The 26,065-nt window shown below is 39.7% G+C and overlaps 1 protein-coding gene across 2 annotated transcripts in view; it reads right to left on the bottom strand.

Moving 5' to 3' along the window:
- LOC126092229 (intraflagellar transport protein 56) overlaps window positions 1-26,065 on the bottom strand; it is a 188,208-nt gene that overhangs the window by 13,853 nt on the left and 148,290 nt on the right. For both annotated transcript variants that reach the window (XM_049907728.1, XM_049907730.1), the window contains 2 exons: window positions 17,983-18,091; window positions 1,726-1,966 (listed from right to left, as the gene is read on the bottom strand). In XM_049907728.1, the coding sequence (XP_049763685.1) occupies window positions 1,726-1,966; window positions 17,983-18,091 (350 nt within the window). The remainder of the gene's footprint in view (window positions 1-1,725; window positions 1,967-17,982; window positions 18,092-26,065) is intronic.

Genomic DNA, 26,065 nt, shown 5'->3' with positions numbered 1-26,065 from the left:
TATTGTTACATTCCATCCTGGATTTTTCATTGTTTAATTTAAAATAAAAGATGGTAAAATAATCTACATCAAACAGAGTGAAAGCCCCAAAAGCTGTTTATTGTTTTTATCCCTGTATGACAAACCTGGACATATATATAAAGGGCATATCTGCATGCAGAATGAAACTACATAAGTAAAAGTGCTAATAATCAACATAACCTACCAAAAAAAGTAGACAGTAAAGCGATGTACTCACAAAACCAATATTTCTAGTGCTATGACTTCCAGTGAGCAGCCGGCCGGAGTGGCCGAGCGGTTAAAGGCGCTACAGTCTGGAACCGCACGACCGCTACGGTCGCAGGTTCGAATCCTGCCTTGGGCATGGATGTGTGTGATGTCCTTAGGTTAGTTAGGTTTAAGTAGTTCTAAGTTCTAGGGGACTTACGACCACAGCAGTTGAGTCCCATAGTGCTCAGAGCCATTTGAACCATTTGAACCATCCAGTGAGCAAGTGTGCATAAAAACATGTCACTCTGCAGTAAAACCGTGGATTTACCAGCAGATGGGAATCCGATCTGAACAGTGTATGATCAGTAAAACTTCTCTAAAGCTCTGTCAAAAGGCATGCCCGGACAGCACGTGACAATAGACGTCTGACAGGATAAAACCTATGCACACAAAACATTGCAGAATGAACATAATCTATACTAAAACATATGTCACGGTGTCTGTAGAGTATGAAAGAAGAGAAACCTACCATCGTCAAACACCAAGGGGGAACAAAGAATTAAAAGACACACAATCCTTGGGAGTCATCACCATAGAGAAATATACTGGCAGGCATCAAATAGAACTGCACATTTTAGTGCTCATCACATGCTGAATACTGTGAAGCCGAGCACACACCAACCTATTGCAAGTTGAAAATTGCGACATCCAGGAGAAGAAACCAAATTAAAGGACATGTAGACCAGACGAAATATGTGCACAACTAAAGAAGCATCATCATCACACAACACACTCACACACACAATACATGTAGTATTACAAATAGTGTGTAATGGAGCATGTTTTAAATAAACAAACAAACAAAACCCCAACACTTTCCCCTCTGTACTTCATGGCAAATCAATCATTTTCAGTCATCCACCATCCAGTGGTGTTACTCTTTACACCACCTCAAGTGGTGCTTAGCACTGACTGCAGAGATGAATGGCTTTTGAGGAGCTTCTTGATCATTGTACCCCATTCTTTTTAACTCCCTGCACACCTTCAATGTTCTAGCTGGACTGCTGGATTACATTGGAACTAAAGTATACTCTCTGAGCATAAGTTGATGGCAAGTTGGGACATGATATCATAAGACCCGCTGGTGGGTTCAAAGCAAGGATACAGAGCTCATTTATGATCTCTAATACATTTGATAAGATAGTGTACTCAACTAATGTATTCAGACCCAACACAGCCTGAAGCATTGACAGTATAGAGGTTTGTTCCAATGTTTATTTAGATCACTGTACTACGTGAAGAAATAGGCATCACTTGTTATTGGTGATGGCCAGAACTGCTACAAAGTATGAAAATTTTCAAAACCAATTGCTGCTTTCAGGAAACTGTAAAGGCCAAAGTCATAACCATTCCTTAACAAATTTGTGATACTACTACTAGTTTCTCCAAATAGAATTACTTTAATGAAAATAAATATGAATGTACACATATGTAATGCCTGGAAACAGAACTTACTTTGACTGATGACCAGCAATGATCTGCTGAAAAACACCAACACACGCTCCTCTTTTACCTTCCCAGTATTCAGGATTTGGGTCCAATCTTTCAAGCATATCAAAAGCTTTAGCAGCATACCAGAATTGTCCCATTCTGTAACAGTCATTTGCAATCAGTTGTAACAAGCTGAAAGCCTCTGATGAAGTTTCCATTTTCAGATATAATTCCCATGCTGACTGAGGTTTCTTGTTCATAATATCTGAAACACAAATGCAGATCCCAGTGTGTGCATATCTTGAAGGTACAGGCTAATCATATGTTTAAGGATGTTATCCTAGTGCGTATATCGGTTTCTCTTCATTCATGTAGTTCCCTGAAGTAATTTTTCTTTTGAATGTCCATATTACACTGAATTCTTTTTAGTAACTTGTAGAATTCTCATCCCATTTGGTAAGTCTCCCCTGTGATTTCTGTGTGACTTTTCTAAATTGTACTCCTTTCCCTAAACCTCTCCAGTTCTTTTCCTTCATCTCTCTTCCTTCCCCTTCAACTCTTCCATCAGAAAAAGGAGCCACAGGCTCTGAAAGCTTATGAAAGTTCAATCCTTTTGTGAGTGTTTTCACTGGCTGCCCCTTGGTGAGTATATTTTTTTATCTGTCCATTTACATTACAGCATGTACAAGGATAGATTGCTACTCATCACATAGAGGAGTTGCTAAGTCACAGGAAGGCACAACGAAAAAGATTGCTAAATATTTAAGCTTTCAAACAAAGCCATTCTTTCAAAATAGAAAAACACACACACACATATTCACAGAACTACACTCACACAAACTTGGCCACTGTCTCTGGGTGCTGGGGCCTGACTGTGACTGTGTCTGATGTAAGCAACAATCTGGAGAGGCGAGTGATGGGGGTAAGGAGGAGGTGTGAGGAAGGGAGGAGGAGGGTAAGCAGGATAGGCAAGGGGGTAAATTTTGGCAGCCAAGAACCACTAAAGTATTTATTTTACAACAGCAAGCACCAAGATTTCTGTGAAAAGTTTAGAACCGAATATCAAGATTTAGCATTCTTACACTCATGTGACCCAGCACTTCATCTTTAACGGGTTCCTTGGCATGTCGGATGTGTTCCGTCAACCTACAAGCTGTGCTATAAATTTCTTTTTCCCAAATTCAGTTCAGTGCCTTCTTATTAGTTATGTTATCTACCCATTCATTCAATCTTTAACATTCTTCTCTAGGACCACATTTCAAAGACTTTTATTCCCATCTTGTCTGAACTGTTTATTGACCATGATTCACTTCTGAACAATGTTACATGTCAGACAAATACTTATAAAGAGGCTTCCTAACATGTAAATTTATACTTGATGTTAACAAATTTCTCTTCTACAGATATGCTTTTCTTGCTATTACCAGTCTGCATTTTATATCCCCTCTATCTTGACAATCATTAGTTATTCTGATGTTCAAATAATGAAACTCATGTACCACCTTTAGTGTCTCATTTCTTAATCTAATTACATCAGCATCACTTAATTTAATTTGACTACTTTCCATTACCCTTGTTTTACTTGAGTTGATGTTCATCTTGCAATGTTTTTCAACACACTACCCATTCCTTTCAACTGTCTTTCCAAGAATTGAATAACATCAGGGATCGACTACACTCCTGTCGCATTCTCTTCTCACCAACTGCTCTCCTTTCATGTCTTTCATCCTCATAACTGCAGTCTGATTTCTGTATGAGTTGTAAATAACCTTTTGCTCCCTATATTTTATCCCTGCTACCTTTAGAATTTCAAGGAATGCACTCCACTCAAATTTGTCAAAATCTTTCTCTAAATCTTCAATTGTTATTAATATCAATTTGCCTTTCCTCAACCTGTCTTCTTAGATGAGACAGTTAGTACTGCCTCACACATGCCGACATTTCTATGAAACTCAAACTGGTCTTACCTAAGATCAGATTCTACCAGTGTCTCCATTATTCTGTAATTAATTTCTGTCAGCATTTTGCAAACATGACTTATTAATATTCACAACTGTCAGTGCCTGCCTTCTCTGGAATTGGAATTATTGTATTCTTGCTGAAGTCTATCATATTTTGCCTGTCTCATATACCTTTCTCACAAGATGGAATAGTACTGCCACGGTTGGCTCTCCCAAAGATCTCAATTATTCTGATGGAGTGTCATCTACACACAAGACCTTGTTTCGACTTACATCTTTTGGTGCTCTGTCAAATTCTTCTCTCAGTATAATATGTACCTTCTCATTTCATCTACTTCCTCTTCCCTTTCTAAAATTTCAGGTTTCCCTTTTCTGCTTAATACTGACTTCTAGTTTGAACTCTTGATATTGGTTCAGCTGCTTCTCTTTCCCCCAAAGGTCTCTTTAATTTTCCTACAGTCAGCATCTATCTTTCCCCTTGTTATGAATGCTTCTACAACCTTTTATTTCCCATCTAGCCATTACCACTTTACTATTTTGCATTTCCTGTCAATCTCATTTTTTATACAAAAATCAAACAATGGAAAATCCAGGATTGAGTGTAACAATATTATGAGAAGGAAAGTTACTACTCACCATATAGCAAAGATGCTGAGTCACAGATAGGCACAACAAAAAGACTCTCAAATTACAGCTTTTGGCCATTAAGGCCTGCTTCAACAATAGACAGACATACAGCACACACACACACACACACACACGCAAACACAACTCACACACACAACTGCAGTCTCAGGCAACTGAAACCACAATGAGAGTCTTTTTGTTGTGCCTATCTGCGACTCAGCATCTCCCATATATGGTGAGTAGCAACTTTCCTTCTCATAATATCATTTTTTAGACATGTGTATTCCCTTTTACCTGTTTCACTTACTGCATTATTTATGTTCACCTTCTTTAAATGATACTCAGTAACTCCTGTGTTATGCAAGGATTCCTAATAAACTTCATCTTTTTACCTATTGGATCCTCTGCTGCCTTCACTGATTTGTCTCTCATAGCTAATCATTTGTCATCTATTGTGTTGTTTACACTGTTTCTGTCAATCTTTGCCTAATGCTCCCTTTGAAACTCACAACAGTCTATGTCCTTTCAACTTATCACGTCTCAGCTCCTTAATTTCCTACCTTTCTACACCCTCTTCAATTTTAATCTGCTGTTCATAACTAATAAATTATTTTCAGCGCACATATATGACACTAAAAATGTTTTGCTGTTTAAAATCTAGTTCCCAAGTCTCTGACTTACCCTAATATAATCTATCTGACTCCTTTCTCTGCATTGAGATCTCTTCTATGTATACAATTTTATTTCATTTATTAAATTTGCTGTGTACAAAATTCTACCAATGTGCTTCCCCTTTCATTCCTTCACCCCAGCCCCTGTTCTCTTACAATTTTTCTTCCTCTTTCTTTTCCTAGTATCACATTCTAGCTCCCATCACAATTAAATTTTCATTTTTTCATCATCTGCAGAGATAACTGGCATATAAACGTGTACAACTGTGGTGGGTCCTCACTATGTTGTTGATAGAAGCTTACCCGCATTTCTACTTTCTTACTCGTTATTAGGCCTACTCCTGTATTACTCCTACTTGATTTTGTTTTATAACCCTGTACTCAATTGACCAAATATCCTGCCTTTTATTGTCTTCTTCCCTGTTTCCGTCAAGCATTGCCTAATGCTCTCTTCAAAACTCCCAACAATCTCTGTTCTTTCAATTTATCCTGATCTCATCTCCTTAATTTCCTACTTTTCTGCGCGTGCTGTTCTTCCTGCCACAACACTTCACTAATTCCCATTGTATTTAACTTTAATCTATCCATTTCCCTTCTTAAAGTCTCTAACCTTTCTATCTGATTAAGGGATCTAACATTCCACACTCTGACCTGTAGAATGCCAGTTTTGTTTACCCTGAAAATGACATTCTCCCCATCCACTGGTCTGATTGAGAGACTATTTTACCCAAGGGCATTTCACAGTCATGTACCCATACAGTAGGGCTGCATGCTCTTGGAAAAAATAAAGGCTGTAGTTTCTTCTTGATTTCAGACATTTGCAGTACCATACTAAAATGTAGACTTTCACGGCCGGAAATATCATGTCCATTATAATTATCTGGGCTGTTATGCCGTGGTCGGTTGATGAATTCTGTGTCGATTCCCAATGTTTCGTCTCCGACTGCGGGAGACATCTTCAAGGGGGTCCGTAGCTCAATGGAAGGTCCAACACACCCACTGGCTCGCTACTGACTGCTGCTAAATTCCGTGTCCGCGCTCCCACGCTGCGGCGTGACGTCACGTGTTTTGAAAACGTCAGTGCAATTGGCCACTGTCCGTCGCCGTCAATCGCCGTTGCCATCACCCAGTAGTGGGCGGGTGGTACACATCTTCTTTCCAGCCAGGGAACCACAATATTCGTTTTGAGGAGACGCAAGTACTAGCGGCCACAAGCGGATATTACGAAAGGCTCTACAGGGAGGCAATCGAAATCGCTAAACACCCTAATAATTTCAACCGTAAGGAGGAGGGTGTGAAATTAAACGGCATATGGATGCCGGTGTTAAACAAATGTGTACCACCCGCCCACTACTGGGTGATGGCAACGGCGATCGACGGCGACGGACAGCAGCCAATTGCACTGACGTTTTCAAAACACGTGACGTCACGCCGCGGCGTGGGAGCGCGCGGACATGGAATTTAGCAGCAGTCAGTAGCGAGCCAGCGGGTGTGTTGGACCTTCCATTGAGCTACGGACCCCCTTGAAGATGTCTCCCGCAGTCGGAGACGAAACGTTGTGAATCGACACAGAATTCATCAACCGACCACGGTATAACAGCCCGGATAATTATAATGGACATTTGCAGTACCAGCGCAGTGAGGCCATTTTGGCTAATGTTGGCCAGAGAGGTGTACAACCATCCCATCTGGGCAAAAATCATGGTTCATGTGGGAGTCGGGGTGACATTGTAAATATTATGGAATTATTAAAAAATATATATATATATGGGTCTCTCACATATGTCTGACACAGCCCTCTGCATTCTGCTGCATGCTCTGTCAGTCACATCTGTATGACAAACTCTAGTAGACGGTAAAGTGAAGTGCAATTGTTTTGCTGTGAGTGTTGCTACTTTTGCATTTGCTGTTTGTTATTGTGTGTGTGTGTGTGTGTGTGTGTGTGTGTGTGTGTGTGTGTAAAGATATCTGGATATAGTTTTGGTGTTTACAGAAATATCTGAAGTGGGAAATACTAGAACAAAGTTATTCGTCTCAAGAGGTGATGACCGCAGTTATGAAGAATTTGAAGATATCGACTCAGAAGTGTGTAATGAATATCGGTGAGGGTCTTCAGAATACACTTTTTGAAGAAGACAGAGAGGAACTGGAAGAAAATGATAAAGTAACAGATGATGTTTATGAAACTGTGTTAAATGAGTTTTCTGAATAGAAAGATTATGGGTGGTGCCATAAAGGTTTTGAATTTCAAAGGTAGGTATAAAATAGATATACCTAATGATATTCCATCAACATAAAAACAGTATTGATGTTCAAAAATGATGTGAAGCTGCTTTCTAGCAAACATTCCCCTCATATTCGCAAAGTGATGGACAGAATAAACGACAAATCTACTAGAGTTAAGAAACAAAGAGATAAACTGACCAGGAAACAAAAATTGTCTTCAGAGGAATTGCTTGCATTGATCTCTCCAATAATATTTTTTCTTATGTGACGACACTTTGCTAAGTGTTAAAATGGAACAGAAATTTGTCTGTGTAGTGTCTCCTTGTGGAATGCATAAAACCAGTCAGAAGATGATGACACCCAAAAAAGTCCCCTTTTGGCGTATCTGTAGTAAACAAATAGATAACATACAAAGAACAAACCAGAGTACAAACGAAAATCAGAACTTTTGAGAGAGAAAATTGCATTTCCTTTAACTGGGCCACAAATTCTTATACCAGAGGGCTCACATGCCCGCCTGGAGCAACTGGATGGGTATGGGCAGGGATGGGCACATGACTGATGCTAAGACAGTCTTGCAGTTGATGTAACATAAGATGATCATATTCTGCTGCTAAATGTAGGAGACCAGGGGTGGCCAAGCAGGTTGTGCACATGCAAGACACATCGAAAGAAGCCATGTGATGGTTAGCCTAAACTATTTGCTCCTGCCCGCGAGTGTGCCGACCTTGCCCCATAGGGCAGTGTTGGAACACCCTATCGTAGTAAGTAAAAAAGTGTCGAAGAGATGCTCGTCGAGCATTAGTGGCATACGCTAGAAGAGAATCCTTATGCAACAGACAGAGCTTTATCATTAAAATATCTGACAGTGTGTGTTCCAAGAAGTGTCAAGCAATATATCATTCCTTCCCATATATACAGGGTGGTCCATTGATCGTGACCGGGCCAAATACTTCATGAAATATGCGTCAAATGAAAAAACTACAAAGAAAGAAACTTGTCTAGATTGAAGAGAGAAACCAGATGGCGCTATGGTTGCCCGCTAGTTGGTGCTGCTATAGGTCAAATGGATATCAACTATGTTTTTTTAAATAGGAACCACCAAAACGGCCTTGCTGTGCTGGTACTGCAAACAGTTGAAAGCAAGGGGAAACTACAGCCGTAATTTTTCCCGAGGGCATGCAGCTTTACTGTATGGTTAATGATGATGGCGTCCTCTTGGGTAAAATATTCCAGAGGTAAAATAGTCCCCCATTCGGATCTCTGTGCAGGGACTACTCAAGAGGACGTCGTTATCAGGAGAAAGAAAACTGGTGTTCTACGGATCAGAGCGTGGAATGTCAGATCCCTTAATCGGGCAGGTAGGTTAGAAAATTTAAAAAGGGAAATGGATAGGTTAAAGTTAGATATAGTGGGAATTAGTGAAGTTCGGTGGCAGGAGGAACAAGACTTTTGGTCAGGTGAATACAGGGTTATAAATACAAAGTCAAATAGGGATAATGCAGGAGCAGGTTTAATAATGAATAAAAAAATTGGAATGCGGGTAAGCTACTACAAACAGCATAGTGAACGCATTATTGTGGCCAAGATAGACACAAAGCCCACGCCTACTACAATAGTACAAGTTTATATGCCAACTAGCTCTGCAGATGACGAGGAAATTGAAGAAATGTATGATGAAATAAAAGAAATTATTCAGATAGTGAAGGGAGACGAAAATTTAATAGTCATGGGTGACTGGAATTCAATAGTAGGAAAAGGGTGAGAAGGAAACGTAGTAGGTGAATATGGATTGGGGGTAAGAAATGAAAGAGGAAGCCACCTGGTAGAATTTTGCACAGAGCACAACTTAATCATAGCTAACACTTGGTTCAAGAATCATATAAGAAGGTTGTATACATGGAAGAAGCCTGGAGATACTGACAGATTTCAGATAGATTATATAATGGTAAGACAGAGATTTAGGAACCAGGTTTTAAATTGTAACACATTTCCAGGGGCAGATGTGGACTCTGACCACAATCTATTGGTTATGAACTGTAGATTAAAACTGAATAAACTGCAAAAAGGTGGGAATTTAAGGAGATGGGACCTGGATAAAATGAAATAACCAGAGGTTCTACAGAGTTTCAGGGAGAGCGTAAGGGAACAAATGGCAGGAATGGGGGAAAGAAATACAGTAGAAGAAGAATGGGTAGCTTTGAGGGATGAAGTAGTGAAGGCAGCAGAGGATCAAATAGGTAAAAAGATGAGGGCTACTAGAAATCCTTGGGTAACAGAAGAAATATTGAATTTAATTGATGAAAGGAGAAAATTTAAAAATGCAGTAAATGAAGCACGCAAAAAGGAATACAAACGTCTCAAAAATGAGATCGACAGGAAGTGCAAAATGGCTAAGCAGGGATGGCTAGAGAATAAATGTAAGGATGTAGAGGCTTATCTCACTAGAGGTAAGATGGATACTGCCTACAGGAAAATTAAAGAGACCTTTGGAGAAAAGAGAACCACTTGTATGAATATCAAGAGCTCATATGGAAACCCAGTTCTAAGCAAAGAAGGGAAAGCAGAAAGATGGAAGGAGTATATAGAGGGTCTATACAAGGGCGATGTACTTGAGGACAGTATTATGGAAATGGAAGAGGATGTAGATGAAGTTGAAATGGGAGATATGATACTGCATGAAGAGTTTGACAGTGCACTGAAAGACCTCAGTCGAAACAAGGCCCCGGGAGTAGACAACATTCCATTAGTAACTACTGACGGCCTTGGGAGAGCCAGTCCTGACAAAACTCTACCATCTGGTGAGCAAGATGTATGAGACAGGCGAAATACCCTCAGACTTCAAGAAGAATATAATAATTCCAATCCCAAAGAAGGCAGGTGTTGACAGGTGTGAAAATTACCGTACTATCAGTTTAATAAGTCACAGCTGCAAAATACTAACGCGAATTCTTTACAGACGAATGGAAAAACTAGTAGAAGCTGACCGTGGGGAAGATCAGTTTGGATTTCGTAGAAATATTGGAACATGTGAGGCAATACTGACCCTACGACTTATCTTAGAAGCTAGATTAAGGAAAGGCAAACCTACGTTTCTAGCATTTGTAGCCGTAGAGAAAGCTTTTGACAATGTTGACTGGAATACTCTCTTTCAAATTCTGAAGGTGGCAGGAGTAAAATACAGGGAGCGAAAAGCTATTTACAATTTGTATAGAAACCAAATGGCAGTTATAAGAGTTGAGGGGTACGAAAGGGAAGCAGTGGTTGGGAAGGGAGTGAGACAGGGTTGTAGCCGCTCCCCGATGTTATTCAATCTGTATATTGAGCAAGCAGTGAAGGAAACAAAAGAAAAATTTGGAGTAGGTATTAAAATTGATGGAGAGGAATAAAAACTTTGAGGTTTGCTGATGACATTGTAATTCTGTCAGAGACAGCAAAGGACTTGGAAGAGCAGTTGAACGGAATGGACAGTGTCTTGAAAGGAGGATATAAGATGAACATCAACAAAAGCAAAACGAGGATAATGGAATGTAGTCGAATTAAGTCAGGTGATGCTGAGGGTATTAGATTAGGAAATGAGACACTCAAAGTAGTAAAGCAGTTTTGCTATTTGGGGAGCAAAATAACTAATGATGGTTGAAGTAGTGAGGATATAAAATGTAGACTGGCAATGGGAAGGAAATCGTTTCTGAAGAAGAGGAATTTGTTAACATCGAGTATAGATTTCAGTGTCAGGAAGTCGTTTCTGAAAGCATTTGTATGGAGTGTAGCCATGTATGGAAGTGAAACATGCACAATAAATAGTTTAGACAAGAAGAGCATAGAAGCTTTCAAAATGTGGTGCTACAGAAGAATGCTGAAGATTAGATGGGTAGATCATATAACTAATGAGGAGATGTTGAATAGGATTGGGGAGAAGAGAAGTTTGTGGCACAACTTGACTAGAAGAAGGGATCGGTTGGTAGGACAAGTTCTGAGGCATCAAGGGATCACCAATTTAGTATTGGAGGGCAGCGTGGAGGGTAAAAATCGTAGAGGGAGACCAAGAGATGAATACACCAATCAGATTCAGAAGGATGTAGGTTGCAGTAGGTACTGGGAGATGAAGAAGCTTGCACAGGATAGAGTAGCATGGAGAGCTGCATCAAACCAGTCTCAGGACTGAAGGCCACAACAACAACAACCCAATTTTTTATTACATATTCATGTAGTACATAAAGAAATATGTTTTAGTTGGACCACTTTTTTTGCTTTGTGATAGATGGCGCTGTAATAGTCACAAACATATGGCTCACAATTTTAGACGAACTGTTGGTAACAGGTAGGTTTTTTAAATTAAAATACAGAACGTAGGTACGTTTGAACATTTTACTTCAGTTGTTCCAATGTGATACATGTACCTTTTTGAACTTATCATTTCTGAGAATGCATGCTGTTACAGCGTGATTGCCTGTAAATACCACATTAATGCAATAAATGCCCAAAATAATGTCTGTCAACCTCAATGCATTTGGCAATATGTGTAACGACATTCCTCTCAACAGTGAGCAACTTGCCTTCCATAATGTTTGTCCATGCATTGACAATGCGCTGACGAATGTTGTCAGGCATTGTCGATGGATCACGATAGCAAATATCCTTCAAATTTCCCCACAGAAAGAAATCCGGGGATGTCAGATCGGGTGAACGTGCGGGCCATGGTATGGTGCTTCGACGACCAATCCACCTGTCATGAAATATGCTATTCAATACCGCTTCAACCGCATGCGAGCTGTGTGTCGGACATTCATCATGTTGGAAGTACATCGCCATTCTGTCACGCAGTGAAACATCTTGTAGTAACATCAGTAGAGCATTACGTACGAAATCAGCATACATTGCATCATTTAGATTGCCATCGATAAAATGGGGGCCAATTAGCCTTCCTCCCATAATGCCGCACCATACATTAACCCACCAAGGTCGATGATGTCCCACTTGTCGCAGTCATCATAGATTTTCCGTTGCCCAATAGTGCATATTATGCCGGTTTATGTTACCGCTGTTGGTGAATGATGGTTCGTCCCTAAATAGAACACATGCAAAAAATCTGTCATCGTCCCATAGTTTATCTTGGCAGAACTGTACACGACGTTCAAAGTCGTCACCATGCAATTCCTGGTGTATAGAAATATGCTACGGGTGCAATTGATGTTGATGTAGCAATCTCAACACTGACGTTTATGAGATTCCCGATTCTTGCGCAATTTGTCTGCTACTGATGTGTGGATTAGCTGCGACAGCAGCTAAAAGATCTACTTGGGCATCATCATTTTTTGCAGGTCATGGTTGATGTTTCACATGTGACTGAACACTTCCTGTTTCCTTAAATAACGTAGGCTAACTATCCGGCGAACGGTCCTGACACTTGGATGATGTTGTCCAGGATACCGAGCAGCATACATAGCACACGTCCGTTGGGCATTTTGATCACAATAGCCATACATCAACACGATATCGACTTTTTCCGCTATTGGTAAACGGTCCATTTTAGCATGGGTAATGTATCACGAAGCAAATACCATCCGCAATGGCGGAATGTTACGTGATACCACATACTTATACGTTTGTGACTATTACAGCGCCATATGTCACAAAGTGAAAAAAGTGGTCCAACTACAACATTCATATTTCTTTACGTACTACATGAATATGTAATAAAAAAATGGGGGTTCCTATTTTTAAAAAATGCAGTTGATATCCGTTTGACCTATGGCAGTGCCATCTAGCGGGCCAACCATTGTACCATCTGGTTTCCCCCTTCAAGCTAGATGAGTTTCGTTCTTTGTAGGTTTTTTCGTTTGATGCATATTTCGTGAGATATTTGGCCTGGTCACTATCAATGAACCACCCTGTATACCATGATAGTAAAATCACATAAATCTGAGCTCATAAAAAGACTTGCTGAGAAGTTGCTCGTCTTAAAACTTTTATGAATGGAAACAGTAAGGCCAGAAATTTTAGAGTTACCTCAAATATACTCTGCCACCTGTGTAAGGTGGCTAGTAGCATATACAGGTAGATGCTGACTGCAGGCTGAATGGCAGCATTCAACTTGGTGCTAGCCAGTTAAAAACTGGTTAATGAAGAAATTTGTGGTGGAAGTATTTAGTCAGCAAGAGAAAGAAAGTTGGGGGTGCAGAGTACCTGATTGGTAATCAGGGACTTTACACCACACTTTTTCATGTCCTGGATTACCTCTCCATAGTCCCAGGGTATGTGAGAATGCCATCCTACTGATGATAATTCATAATTCATTCAACAGTGATATGCCAGGACCAGGTTTCACTCTCTCCCAACTTTCCATCAATGACAAAACAACAACAACACAAACAAGGAAGATCCCATATTCCTAGATTGTATGTGGTGCCACTATGCAGTGTTAACAAATGTCCGAGCTTACAGATTAGCTTTTCAGATATGGTGGGGGGTTGCGGAAGGGGGTGTGTGTGTATGGGAAGGTGTCATGATTGATTGACTATAGGAGAATACAAGATGCATTAGAAAAAAATTTCTAGTTGGTGTGATGAATGGCGGCTTGCTGTAAATGTGAAAAAACATAAGGTAATGCACACATGTACAGAAAACAATCCTGTGATGTTGAGTACAGCATGGGTAGCGTGCTGATTGACACAGTCACAGCAATTAAACATCTAGGCATAATGCTGCAAAGTAATTTGAAATGAAAGGAGCATGTAAGCATGGTAGTAGGGAAGGCTAACAGTTGACTTTGGTTTATCAGGAGAATTTTAGGAAAGTGTAGCTCAACTATATCGGAGGCCGCATATAGAACACCAGTGCAACCCATTCTTTGAGTACTGCTGAAGTGTTTGCAATTCCCACCTAATTCAATTAAAGGATTAAAGGAAGACACTGAAGCAATTCAGAGGTGAGCTGTTAGATTTGTTACCAGTAGATAAAATCAACTCATGAGTATTACCGAGATGCTTCATGAACTCGAATGTGAATCACTGGAGGGAAGATGAAGTTCTTTTAGCAAAACATTACTGAGAAACTTAGAGAACTGGCATTTGAAGTTGATTGAAAAACAATTCTACTGCCACCAAAGTACATTACAAGGAAGGATCATGAAGATAAGATAAGAGAAATTAGGGCTCATATGGAGGCATACAGACAGTTGTTTCTCTCCCTCTATTTGTAGGTGGAATAGGAAAGGAAATGTCTCGTAATGGTACAAGGTACTTTTCACGATGAACAATAAAGTGGCTCATAGAGTATGTGTGTAGATGTACAAAAATTGCATTCCACATGAACTCATCATAGTAAAAAACATTAAAACTTCACTCTTAATACATAACGTTCAAACTTCAAAGAAGAAACAGGGACAATGGGTGGGAAAGAAAGAAATTCTTTCCAATTTAGGTGGTTGAGATCCCTGGGAGCATCATGTCCAACAATGGCATACAACATTTACATTTTTCTTAGCCATAAGTAGCTGAGCTTGTAAGAGATTATTTCCTCCCCTTTTTTACTCAAAAAAATACATAGAATCTCTAGTATCTTATCTTTTGCACATACAAAATAATTCCAGGAAGGCACTACAATTGTGCTGAGGCAAAACCAGGAATAAATAAATGTAGTATTTTATCCATCTTTAGCAACTGTAGTTGTATATAATGAAATAAATAGCAACTAGCTGCATAAATGAAATTTAATTTCTTTACCGGTTTCAGACACTTAGTGCCCTTCTTCAGATAGTTATACCCTACCGCGTTATTTGCGAGTGTCAACAATAAGATGCATACAGCAAAATGTCATGGACATGTGGTTCATAGTGTCTGTACAAAATTAGTATAAAGAAGCAAAACAACATAATAATAAATAAATGTTAAAAATTAATAATTTAGAATTAAAATAAAGATAAATTTAATAGTGTTTGGTTTCATAACTGAAACTATTAACACAAGCATAAAGATATATAATATCATTATACAGAAGAAAATGAATGGTACAAGAAAATATCTGTTTCACAAGTGTGCTGTTCACTGTTGCAGCATTCTCATATTACTGAATGGGAAAGTCAAGCCTTTGAAAACATCTCAGAGATGTGGATTCTCGGAAAAGCAATTTCTGGGATTATCTATGAGCCCAGTCTTCTCTCTCATTGGTCAACAGGCTCAATCCCTAGTCAAGACTCCTGTCACTCAGTCCTTTGGCTATTACCATTTACCATTTATTACCAATTCTATGTCATTCACCAGCCACAGCCGGACAGACAGCGTCAAGATACAACATTATCAAAATACATGAATACAACTCTACTATGATAGTAATTTAATACTGCAAGACATATTTAAGTTATAAATTAGATTACAATAATATCACAACTATAAAATAGATACAAGTATATAATGAAATTAAATATAATGGCTGCTGCTGGAGTCATGGAACTGAGCTGCAGCTCAAGTAAACACAATGCTATTACTAGAGAAGAATTCTTCAATATTGTAGAAGGGTTGCTCTTTTAGCTTACACAAAATAGTAGTTTTAAACTGCTCCCATGGTAAAGACTGAATGTGACCAGGTAGAGCATTAAACAATTTTAGGGCCACCATTGGGAAGCTGTTTTGTATCTTTGCTAATCGACATCTTGGCATGACAAAACTGTCTTTGTTGCGAGTGCTGTACTTATGAACTTCATTTCTCTTTCTGTAAATATCATGGTTTCTCTTTATGTGGAAGAGGCAGTTCAATATATACTAGCTGTACACAGTCAGAACTCCTAACCTGGTGAAAATTGGTTTACTGTAGTCTGTTTTTTTGCTTGAAGTAATGATTCTCATTGCTTTCTTTTGCAGAAAAGCACATTCTTGCAGCCTGCAGAATGGCCTCAAAACAACAGCCCATAACTGATGTGGCTGTGGAACATTGCATAGTACACAGTTAGAAGGTACTGTTCTGGTACTATACTTTTCAGTTTCCTCAAGAGGTACAGGACCCACGGAAGTTTGGAACATACATGTTTGGTGTGCTGTTGCCAGGTTAATTTGGCATCAATGAGAAAGCCCAGAAGTTTAACATCAGATAAGACAGCGTCTTCTTTCATTTTGACAGTCATACCTGTAATACTAGAAATCAAATTAATTTCCATGTAGACTATGTTCCTGTTTAAGGCTCACAATCTTGCTCACATTGGGAGCTTCTATTAACATTTTTTGCATGTTTACAATTTTTTTTTAATTCCACTTTATGCAAAACACAATATACTTCTTTTTTATTTACCCATACATGTTTTGGCAACTGTGTGTCATCATCATTTTGAAGAAAGGTTGGGAAGAGGGTGAGGGGAATGTGGAAGCAGTGTACATTGTGTTATTGAATATGCTCTTTCTCTTGGACAAAGGCCATCCATAACTGTAGATATTAATTTCAATGAACAGAAGCTCTAGTTGCATACAAACATATTTACATATTTTCACAACGGTTTTGAACCATTGTCCTCCTGAATGTGAGTCCAGTGTGCTAACTGCTGCGCCACCTTGCTCGATAAAAGGCAATTACTTCTCTCCACAACTCAATTGTAACAGTGCTCTGTTCAACACTTTTCCATGTGTATGTTTGTTATTGGACTGGTTCACCTGGTAGCTGACAGTCTTTTGCTTTTGAATGTGCTTATGACAGGGACACATTTGAGTCTTCTGTTTCTCATTTGGCTGTGAAGTGGCTTTCAGCCGGTATGTATATTGTACATGCAGTGAAGTTTGTTTATACCGCAGATTTAAGAAGAATAATTTAGATTGTTGTTTTGTGCACCTACGAGGTGTGTCAGAAAAGTAATGAGGCTGACAACACTGCAAGCAATCTGCAATGCTGTGTTGTTCTACTTGTGTACACTGGTGTGTTCATTCCTTCCAGAAACTCAGTCCAAGTTTCAGCTCCCTACAGCAATCACATAATTTTTGAGAGCACCATCAGTTGTGTTTTTGTTGGGTGTTATGGAAATGGAACAGCAGAATTTAGAGCAATGTTATGTCATCAGATTTTATGTTGAACTTGCAGAATCCACAAGTGTGAGCTTTGAAAAGTTGAATGTTTTGAAAGGTGGAGAATGCACTGAAGATTCATTTCCCTCAGGGAGGTCTTCACATTCAAAAACCAATGAAAACATAAAATATGTGCATGGTCTTCTGAGATCAGACTGACATTTAACAATAAGGATGATGGTGATCTGTTAAACTTAAACGGACTCAGGAAAAGGGTGAACTGAACGAAACCAGACATTGCAAACTACTGGATGCTGCATCATGACAATTCTCCATGTTACACGGCCACTTCTATCATGGAATTTCTTACCTCAAAAAGCATTCCTGTTGTTCCAAAGCCCCCCATTCACCTGATCTGAGCCCTTAAGACTTTTCTTTTCCAGAAATTGAAAAATGCTCTGGAGAGCATTCAAAAGAATGTGACTGACATGCTGAAGCCCTACCAGTGAAAGCTTTTTAGCACTACTCGCAAGACTAGGAACGATGGCTCTACCAGTGTACAGCAGCTGACGGGAACTACTTTGAGGGGGCAATATTGTTGTTTGGAAACAAATAAAAAGTAAATAAATAAATAAAAGCTTTGGTAGATGAAAAATGAGTCTCTTACTTTTCTCATACATCTTGAACGTGCCTTGAACCATTGAGAAATAAAGGGAAATTTAGAAAAAATGATTCTATAAAACAATAGTTACATGGAAAAATTAAATTTAAATTTGCAGTACACTAAGAATATTTGAAAAAAAAAACACTTACAGCACCTGGCTAAATGGCTGATATAAACATATTCATCTTTAAACTTTTCATTCTTTATCAAAAGAAATATTTCTTCTGCTTCTTTGTAGCTGCCAGTTGCTGCCTTTGCCTGGAACAAAAAATAAGGTAAATAAGTAATATCTATTGAATGACACACAAGTCTGGTAACACATCAGATATGTGATGCATCTATTAGAAACATAGCTGACATTCCAGTAAAGCCTCAATGAAACTGGAATTAATGTGATGATGCCCCTTATTACTAGACAACTTTAAAATCTTTGCTGAGGGCCTGCAAGATTTTGTAGTTGTGGGTGTCACTTTACCTCTTATGTCAATCATGGGAAAAAAATTGTGTTTGTCTGTGTTTGTGTATATTTGTAGAAATTCTAGTTACTAATTGCTTCTCTTCTATGCCAGTCTTGATTCCTCAGGAGTAAACTGGGCAGAAATCTCAAAACAGAAACTGTCATCTCAGTCAATTAAAATTTTACACCAATTTGTTAATAAGTTGACACAAAGTTTTCTGGGTAAAACTATTACTGACAGGGGGGAGTAAGTTTCAGTGACTGTAACTTTGGTTGAAATATTGGTTTCACCAGTAATAATTTTCAACAGTATGACCTGTACAACAGGCTCTGGCAGTAGAAGCCAAGGAATTCTATTCTTAATAACTGTTTGCTGTAGGTAAACAATCTTACAACTGCACAACTCTCTGTAGGATCACACATAATATTTCATGAATCCAAGATAAAATACTAGGACATGATTTTTAAAAGTCAGTTACGAACATTTTTGCATTTTGGCCGCTCAAATGGAACTCTAATGTGTTTGAAAAGCAAAACAAATTCAAAATTTTGCTGTAATAAATGGCATAATTAAAAAAAAAACTGTTTGTCTTCCAAGCACAGGAAAGAACACTGTAAATACCTTCAGTTTATTTACTCAAAAGACCTGACAAACACATTTGATTCAATGAAGCACTCCTTACTTATTCACAAATTATAGATGTATGAAATCAGCGAAAGTGCTTTCCAGTGGTTCAGCTCAGACAGGCAGGAAGCAAAGTCTAGTTGTAACACTGCATTCTAGCAATTACTCCCCTGACATCTTCCAGCAGAAGAGTTCAAGGTAATGAAAGAAGGGTGAAGGAAAAGGACTGGAGAAGTTTAGGAAATTGGAAGAGTTTGGAAAAGCCACACAGAGTGCTTTGATCAGAGGAGACTTACCAGACACGATGAGAAGGAAAGACTGATTGTTGGGGACCACACCAGACATGATTTGCAAACCTGAGAGCTTAAATGTGGAAAATAGTGTGATACTCAAGATAAAGACTAATGACAAAATGTTGTGCATGAGTTAATAAGAGCGGAAAGCTAAATCATTTTATGTGCTAGCGGTGTTAGGGATAAATAGACAGCTTAAAAAATAAAAGGTATGGAAAACTCAAAGGGACTGAAGAAAGGAATAGTCACTGAGAAGAAATGCTGAGACTGAAGAAATTAATCTAAATTAAGGCCATGTGGGTGATGAGAACCAAGGAAGTGCTGTAATGCCAATTCCCATCTGTAGAGTTCTGAAAAACTAGTGTCTGGGGAAAGAATCCATATGGCACGTGTGGTGAAACAGGCACTGAGGTCATGATTGTCATGTTGTAGAGCATGCTCTGCAAGAGGAATTGTGTGCTGCCAGTATACACACTCTGCCTATGCCCGTTCATACTCACTGATAACTTGGTGGTGGTCATGTGAATGTAAAAGGCCAAACAGTGTCTGCATAACAGCTGGTACACGACATGTATTGTTTCACAGGTGGCTCTCTATTTAATAGTATAAGCTTTGCCAGTTGCAGGGCTGATAAAGGTACAGTAGGAGGGCAAGTGTTACAGCAGGGACAATCATAGGGACAGGAACTGTAGGGTATGTAAATGGATCCAGAAGGAGCATAGAGTCTGATGAGAATATTACAGAGATTGGGAGTGTGATGAAAAGCTGTTCTATGTGTAGTGGGCAAAATGTTAGACAGAGTGGATTTCATTTCAGGGCATGATTTTAGGAAGTCATAGCTTTGTTGAAGATGCTGATTAATACACTCATAACCAGGCTAAGTGACAAGAGGTATACTCCTAAGCCATTTTCCGGAGGAATCAGTAGTACCAGGACTGGATGTAATGGCCCGTGAATTCTGGTTCTGAACTAGGCTGGTGCTGTAAAGTGTCTCCATCTGAACAAATATGTTTGCCTCGAAGGCCAAGGCTTCATGGGAGGAATCAATTGACATGGAGAGGATGGCAACTGTCAAAATGTAAGTACTGTTATTTGTTAGTTGGTTTAATGTGAACAGAAGTGTGTAGCTGACCCCTAGTGAGGATGAGGTCAACATCACCGAAATGGCATGAGAATCTGAAAAGAACCCTGTGAAATTTAGTTTGGAGAATGTATTTAAAAACTCCAAGAATTTGAAAAGGTCAACCTCACCATGAGACCATATGGCAAAAATGTCATCAGTGGATCTAAACCAGACAAAGAGCTGAAGGCTTATGGATCCCAGGAAAGCCTCCTCCCAGAGACCCATGAATAGGTTGGCATAGGAAGGAGCCATCCTGGTTGCCATGTCTGTGCCCTTGATCTGTCTGCATGTCTTCCTCTGAAAGGTAATGTAGTTCTTGGTAAGTACAAAGTTGATTAAGGTGAGCAGGAAGGATATCATAGGTTTCAAATCATGTGGATACTGACTCAGGAAATGTTCATCAGCAGTCAGACTGTGTATGTGGGGGACACTGGTATAGGGGGAGGTGTCATCAAGAGTGACAAGCAAAGTGTGTGGTGGTAGAGGGATGGCCACAGATTTCAGATGATCTAGGAAATGGTTTGTGTCTTCAATATAGGAGGGAAGTCCTTGTACTATAGGTTGCACTTATTGATCAACTAAGGCATGTATACTTTAGGTGGGTGTTTGAAGACAGTGTTTGAAGCCAGCCAGTGTGATTGGGTTTGTGAATATTAGGAAGAAGGTAAAATGCGGGGGGGGGGGGGGGGGGGGGGGGGTTTGGGTGGGGTAAGAAGTTCTATGGCTTGAGCTGTTTGTCCTTGTGAGGGACCTGAGGTTTTAAGAGGGGACAGTAGGTCAATTTGTATCACAGGGATGGGATCTTGACCCAGAACTCCGCACGAGAGAACTGAAATTACAACATGTCCTCAGTTCTCCCCACCCACCTGACCTTAATTTATATTAATTTCTTTGATTTCAGCATATCTTCTCATTAATTATTCCTTTCTTCATTATCTTTTTGTTTTCTAACCTTTTATTTTCTGACCTGTCTATCCGTCCGCCACCTCTACCACATACAGTACACTTAGCTTACTGTTCTTATTAACACATACACTATGTTTTATTGGTAATATCTGCCTTGCAGATTACCCTATCTTCCACCTTGAAGCTCTCAGATTTGCAAATTTCATCTGGTCAAGTCCCCAACAATAGGCCTTCCCTTCCCATCCTATCTGATAAGTTCCCCCTGACCTGGGGTTCTGGGTGACTTTTCCATACTCTCTCCATTTCCTAAATCTCACCAGTCCTTTTCCTTTACTCCTCTTCCTTCCCCTTCAGCCTTCTTCCAGAAAAAGGAGTCACTGGCTCTGAATGCCTGCAAATTTCAGTACCTATGTATGTGTGCTCTCCTGCCACCACTTGGTGAGTAGATTTTTTATCTATACAATTAAGCTCTAATCTACTCACATCGCTTGAGGTGGAGGGTGCATATGGGGACTGGCATCTGACATCACCCATTCACCTTACAAGCGGCCGCTGCTGCAGCAGGATTTGAGCAGACACATGGGGGCAGGGGTTTGCTAGTTGTTGGGAGCTTCAATTTTAGGTGAATTATGGATTTCCTTAGGGAAATAACATCCAGGGCTGGAAAGAAGTCCAATGTGCACTCAGTAAGTCTGTCAGGGTGCCAGATCTGAGATAAGGAGGAGGCCCCCTGCAGCTATCGAGGTTGCAGGTTGTAGTCATCTGCCAAGTTATTGCTCATGTCAACACCAATATGCCTGTTGCTTGGGTCTGATGCCATCTTCAGTTTGTATGGGTGACTAGTGAAAGTGGTGAAGACTGCTGGCCCTGCTTGGGCATGCAAGCAGAGCTTACAATTTGCTGTATTGTACCCAGAATTGACTGAGATTCTTTGGTTTGGTACTGAGTGAAGGATCTCAAGTAGAAACTCCATCAGTTCTGTTAGCTACTCATGTTTGAGGTTTTTTGGTGGATGCTTGCCAGTAGCAGAGGGCAAATTCAGATCATTTACAGAGTAAAGATTCTTCAAATATCAAGATTTTAACAGTAAATTGCCAAAGCATCTCTAACAAGGTCCTTGAATTTATCACTCTCCTGGAAAGCTGTTGCACTCAAATTATAATCAAAACAAGAGATGGCTGAAACCCAAAGTAGAGAGCTCTTAAATATTTAACGAGGCACAGGACGTATAATAAAAAGAAAAGTTAGGCATCACAAGGGGAGGAGCACTCATTGGAACTGATAAAAAAAAATACCAAGTCTAGTGAGCTCCAAATTGAGTCTGACTGCAAAGTTATCTGGATGCTAGTAGCTGACCTAGGTGACCTCGCGTTAATTATTGGATGTTTTTACCGAGTACTTGATTCCACTGTAACAGCGGTATAGTCATTCGAAGAAGGTCTACATTTAGAAGATTGGAAGTACATCAATCATGCAATATTATTTGGAGATAACTTTAACCTACCAGTATTACGAATTTGTTGCAGATGGTAAGGGCACACAGTTTTGTGAGATAGTTCCGAAGACATTCTCCAAAATCTGACTTGAGCAGCTAGTTCGACAACCCACATGCTTCGGAAATAATTCAGGCCTTGTAGCTACAAACAGGCTTGATCTTATCAAAATTATCAGTATACAGACAGGGGTTAGTAATCATGACATCATCATAGCAATGATAGTTACTGAAGTTGATAAATCTACCAAGAATGTAGGAGAGTTCTGTGCTGGAAAGAACATATAAGCAGTTTATAGCATCTTAGTTAGGCATGAATATTCACCATTTAGTTACAATGTGATAGACCTAGAGGAATTATGAGCAAAGTTAAAATTAATTGTAAATCACACTCTGGAGAAGTATGTGTCGGGTAAGTGGATTACGAAAGGGAAAGATCCATTGTGCTTTAATCACAAAATTTGAAAAATGTTCGGGGAACAGAGATTCAAATGAAAATGTTGACAAGCAAAAAATTGGTGGAAATTAGTGCACCTGTAAAAAGATCAAAGCATAAAGCATACAACAATTTCCATTGTCATACATTTACAAAAGATCTTGCCAATAATCAGACAAAATTCCGATCCTATGTAAAATTACTATGTGAGTCAAAGGCTGCCATTCAGTCACTCGTTGACCATTCTGGTGTGGCAATAGGAGAAAGTTAATGGGAGTTGAAATTTTACATTTCAGATTTATACAATCATTCACGTAGGAGGACCTTACAGACATGCCATTGTTTCAACATTGCACAGACTCCTGTATGGAGGGGACAGAAATAAACATCCCTGCTACTGAGTTGCAACTGAAAGAGTTGAAAACAATGAAGTTGCCAGTTCCAGACAGAATCAAATTTCAGTTTTACTGAGAGTGCTCTGCAACGCTGGCCTCTTACTCAGCTTGCATTTATTATGAATCTGTCACCCAGTGAAAAGGCCCAAAGGACTGGAAAAAAGTGAAGCTGACTTCCATAGAAGAGAGAGAGAGAGAGAGAGAGAGAGAGAGAAAGACAGACAGAGAGAGAGGAGAGAGAGAGAGAGAGAGAGAGAGAGAGAGAGAGAGAGAGAGAGAGAGAGAAGAAATGGACCAGCAAAATTTCAGACCATTATCCTTAATATTGGTTTGCTGCCAAAGTCTTGACATACTCTAAGTTGGAATATAATAAATTTCCTGGAAATAGAAAAGCTTCTGTTCACAAATCAGCACGGATTTAGAAAATGTCACTCAAGTGTAACTAAGCTTCCAAGACCTGCCCGATACACCCACCCAGCAAATCCTACCCTAGTCCTGTCACAGGCTTATCTTATCCCATCAAAGGCCACCTGTAAAAGTAGCTACACCATATACCAGCTCTGCAGCAATTTATGTACAGCAGTTTATATGGTCTTAACCATCAAATAATTGTCCATCCCAATGAATGAGAGCAAAATTGACCACCCAGTGAGAGAAAGAGATGCTGAGCATGATATGCTTGATTTAAATGGCTGCTTCACAGCCCGTGCCATCTGGTCCTCCCCACCAGCACCAGCTTCACTGAGTTACATAGATGGGAGTTATCCTTGCAACATGTCCTTTGTTTCTGTATTACAGCTACTCTCAATGTTCACTAATCCCCTGCATCCACATCCTCTTTCCAACAGTCTCCCTTTCCTCTGGTCTGTCACCACTTCCCAATCTACCCCCCACCCCACATCATCGTCACAGTACACTGCATGAATTCACTGGTTCATGTGCATATGTGTCACATGTCTACCCTATACACCTGCTGCCTCTCCCTTCTGGATTCCTATGTTGTACACCCACGGCCTCCCTCTGAGCCATCAGCCACTCTTCCCCAACCCATATCCTGGTCCCCTGCTCCCTCCACCGGATACAAATCACCACCCACGGCTATTGCCAAATTGAAGTCTGGGAAGCTGCATTCCCATTTGGCACAATAATGCTCTGTGCATGTGTGTGTGTGTGTGTGTGTGTGTGTGTGTGTGTGTGTGTGTGCGGGGGGGGGGGGGGCATAGACACATATGTATGTTTGTGTATGAATTCCTCCAAAAGCTAGAAAAGTTGATGACTCAACACTTTGACTAGTTACCTTTAATGCTGAATTACATTACAGAATATGGTCACAGTTTTGGAATGTGCAGAAGCAGCATTAACTTCAAGTGATTTTGAGAAATCAAGGACAAATCATGTATTTGGGTTATCTCTGTGTGGTTAAAAGACCAGTAATTCATTGATATGGCATCTTATATAGCAAGTTATTTGTTGCGACGTTGTGGCATTCTACAGATCGGAGCGTTGACTGTCAGATCCCTAATTGGGCAGGTAGGTTAGAAAATTTAAAAAGGGAAATGGATAGGTTAAAGTTAGATATAGTGGGAATTAGTGAACTTTGGTTGCAGGAGTAACAAGACTTCCGGTCAGATGAATACAGGGTTATAAGTACAAAATCAAATAGGGGTAATGCAGGAGTAGGTTTAATAATGAATAGGAAAATAGGAATGTGGGTAAGCTACTACAAACAGCATAGTGAATGCATTATTGTGGCCAAGATAGATACGAAGCCCACGCCTACCACAGTAGTACACGTTTATATGCCAACTAGCTCCGCAGATGAGAAAGAGATTGATGAAATGTATGATGAGATAAAATAAATTATTCAGATAGTGAAGGGAGATGAAAATTTAATAGTCATCGGTGACAGGAACTTGATAGTAGGAAAAGGAAGAGAAGGAGACATAGTGGTGAATATGGAATGGGAGTAAGGAATGAAAAAGGGAGCCGCCTGGTAGAATTTTGCACAGAGCATAACTTAATCATAGCTAACACTCAGTTCAAGAATCATAAAAGAAGGTTGTATACATGGGAGAAGCCTGGAGATACTGGAAGGTCTCAGATAGATTATATAATGGTAAGACAGAGATTCAGGAACCAGGTTTTAAATTGTAAGACATTTCCAGGGGCAGATCTGGATTCTGACCACAATCTATTGGTTATGAACTGTATATTAAAGCTGAAGAAACTGCAAAAAGGTGGGAATTTGAGGAGATGGGACCTGGATAAACTGAAAGAACCAGAGGTTGTAGAGAGCTTCAGGGAGAGCATTAAGGAACGACTGACAAGAATGGGGGACAGAAATACAGTAGAAGAAGAATGGGTAGCTTTGAGAGATGAAATAGTGAAGGTAGCAGAGGATCAAGTAAGTAAAAAGACGAGGGCTAATAGAAATCCTTGGCTAACAGAAGAGATATTGACTTTAATTGTGGAAAGGAGAAAATATAAAAATGCAGTAAATGAAGC

Source organism: Schistocerca cancellata, chromosome 7 (assembly GCF_023864275.1).
Source record: "Schistocerca cancellata isolate TAMUIC-IGC-003103 chromosome 7, iqSchCanc2.1, whole genome shotgun sequence".
Taxonomy (NCBI): domain Eukaryota; kingdom Metazoa; phylum Arthropoda; class Insecta; order Orthoptera; family Acrididae; genus Schistocerca; species Schistocerca cancellata.
Note: the sequence above shows the minus strand (reverse complement) of the source record. Positions and strands in the feature narration are given on the sequence as shown.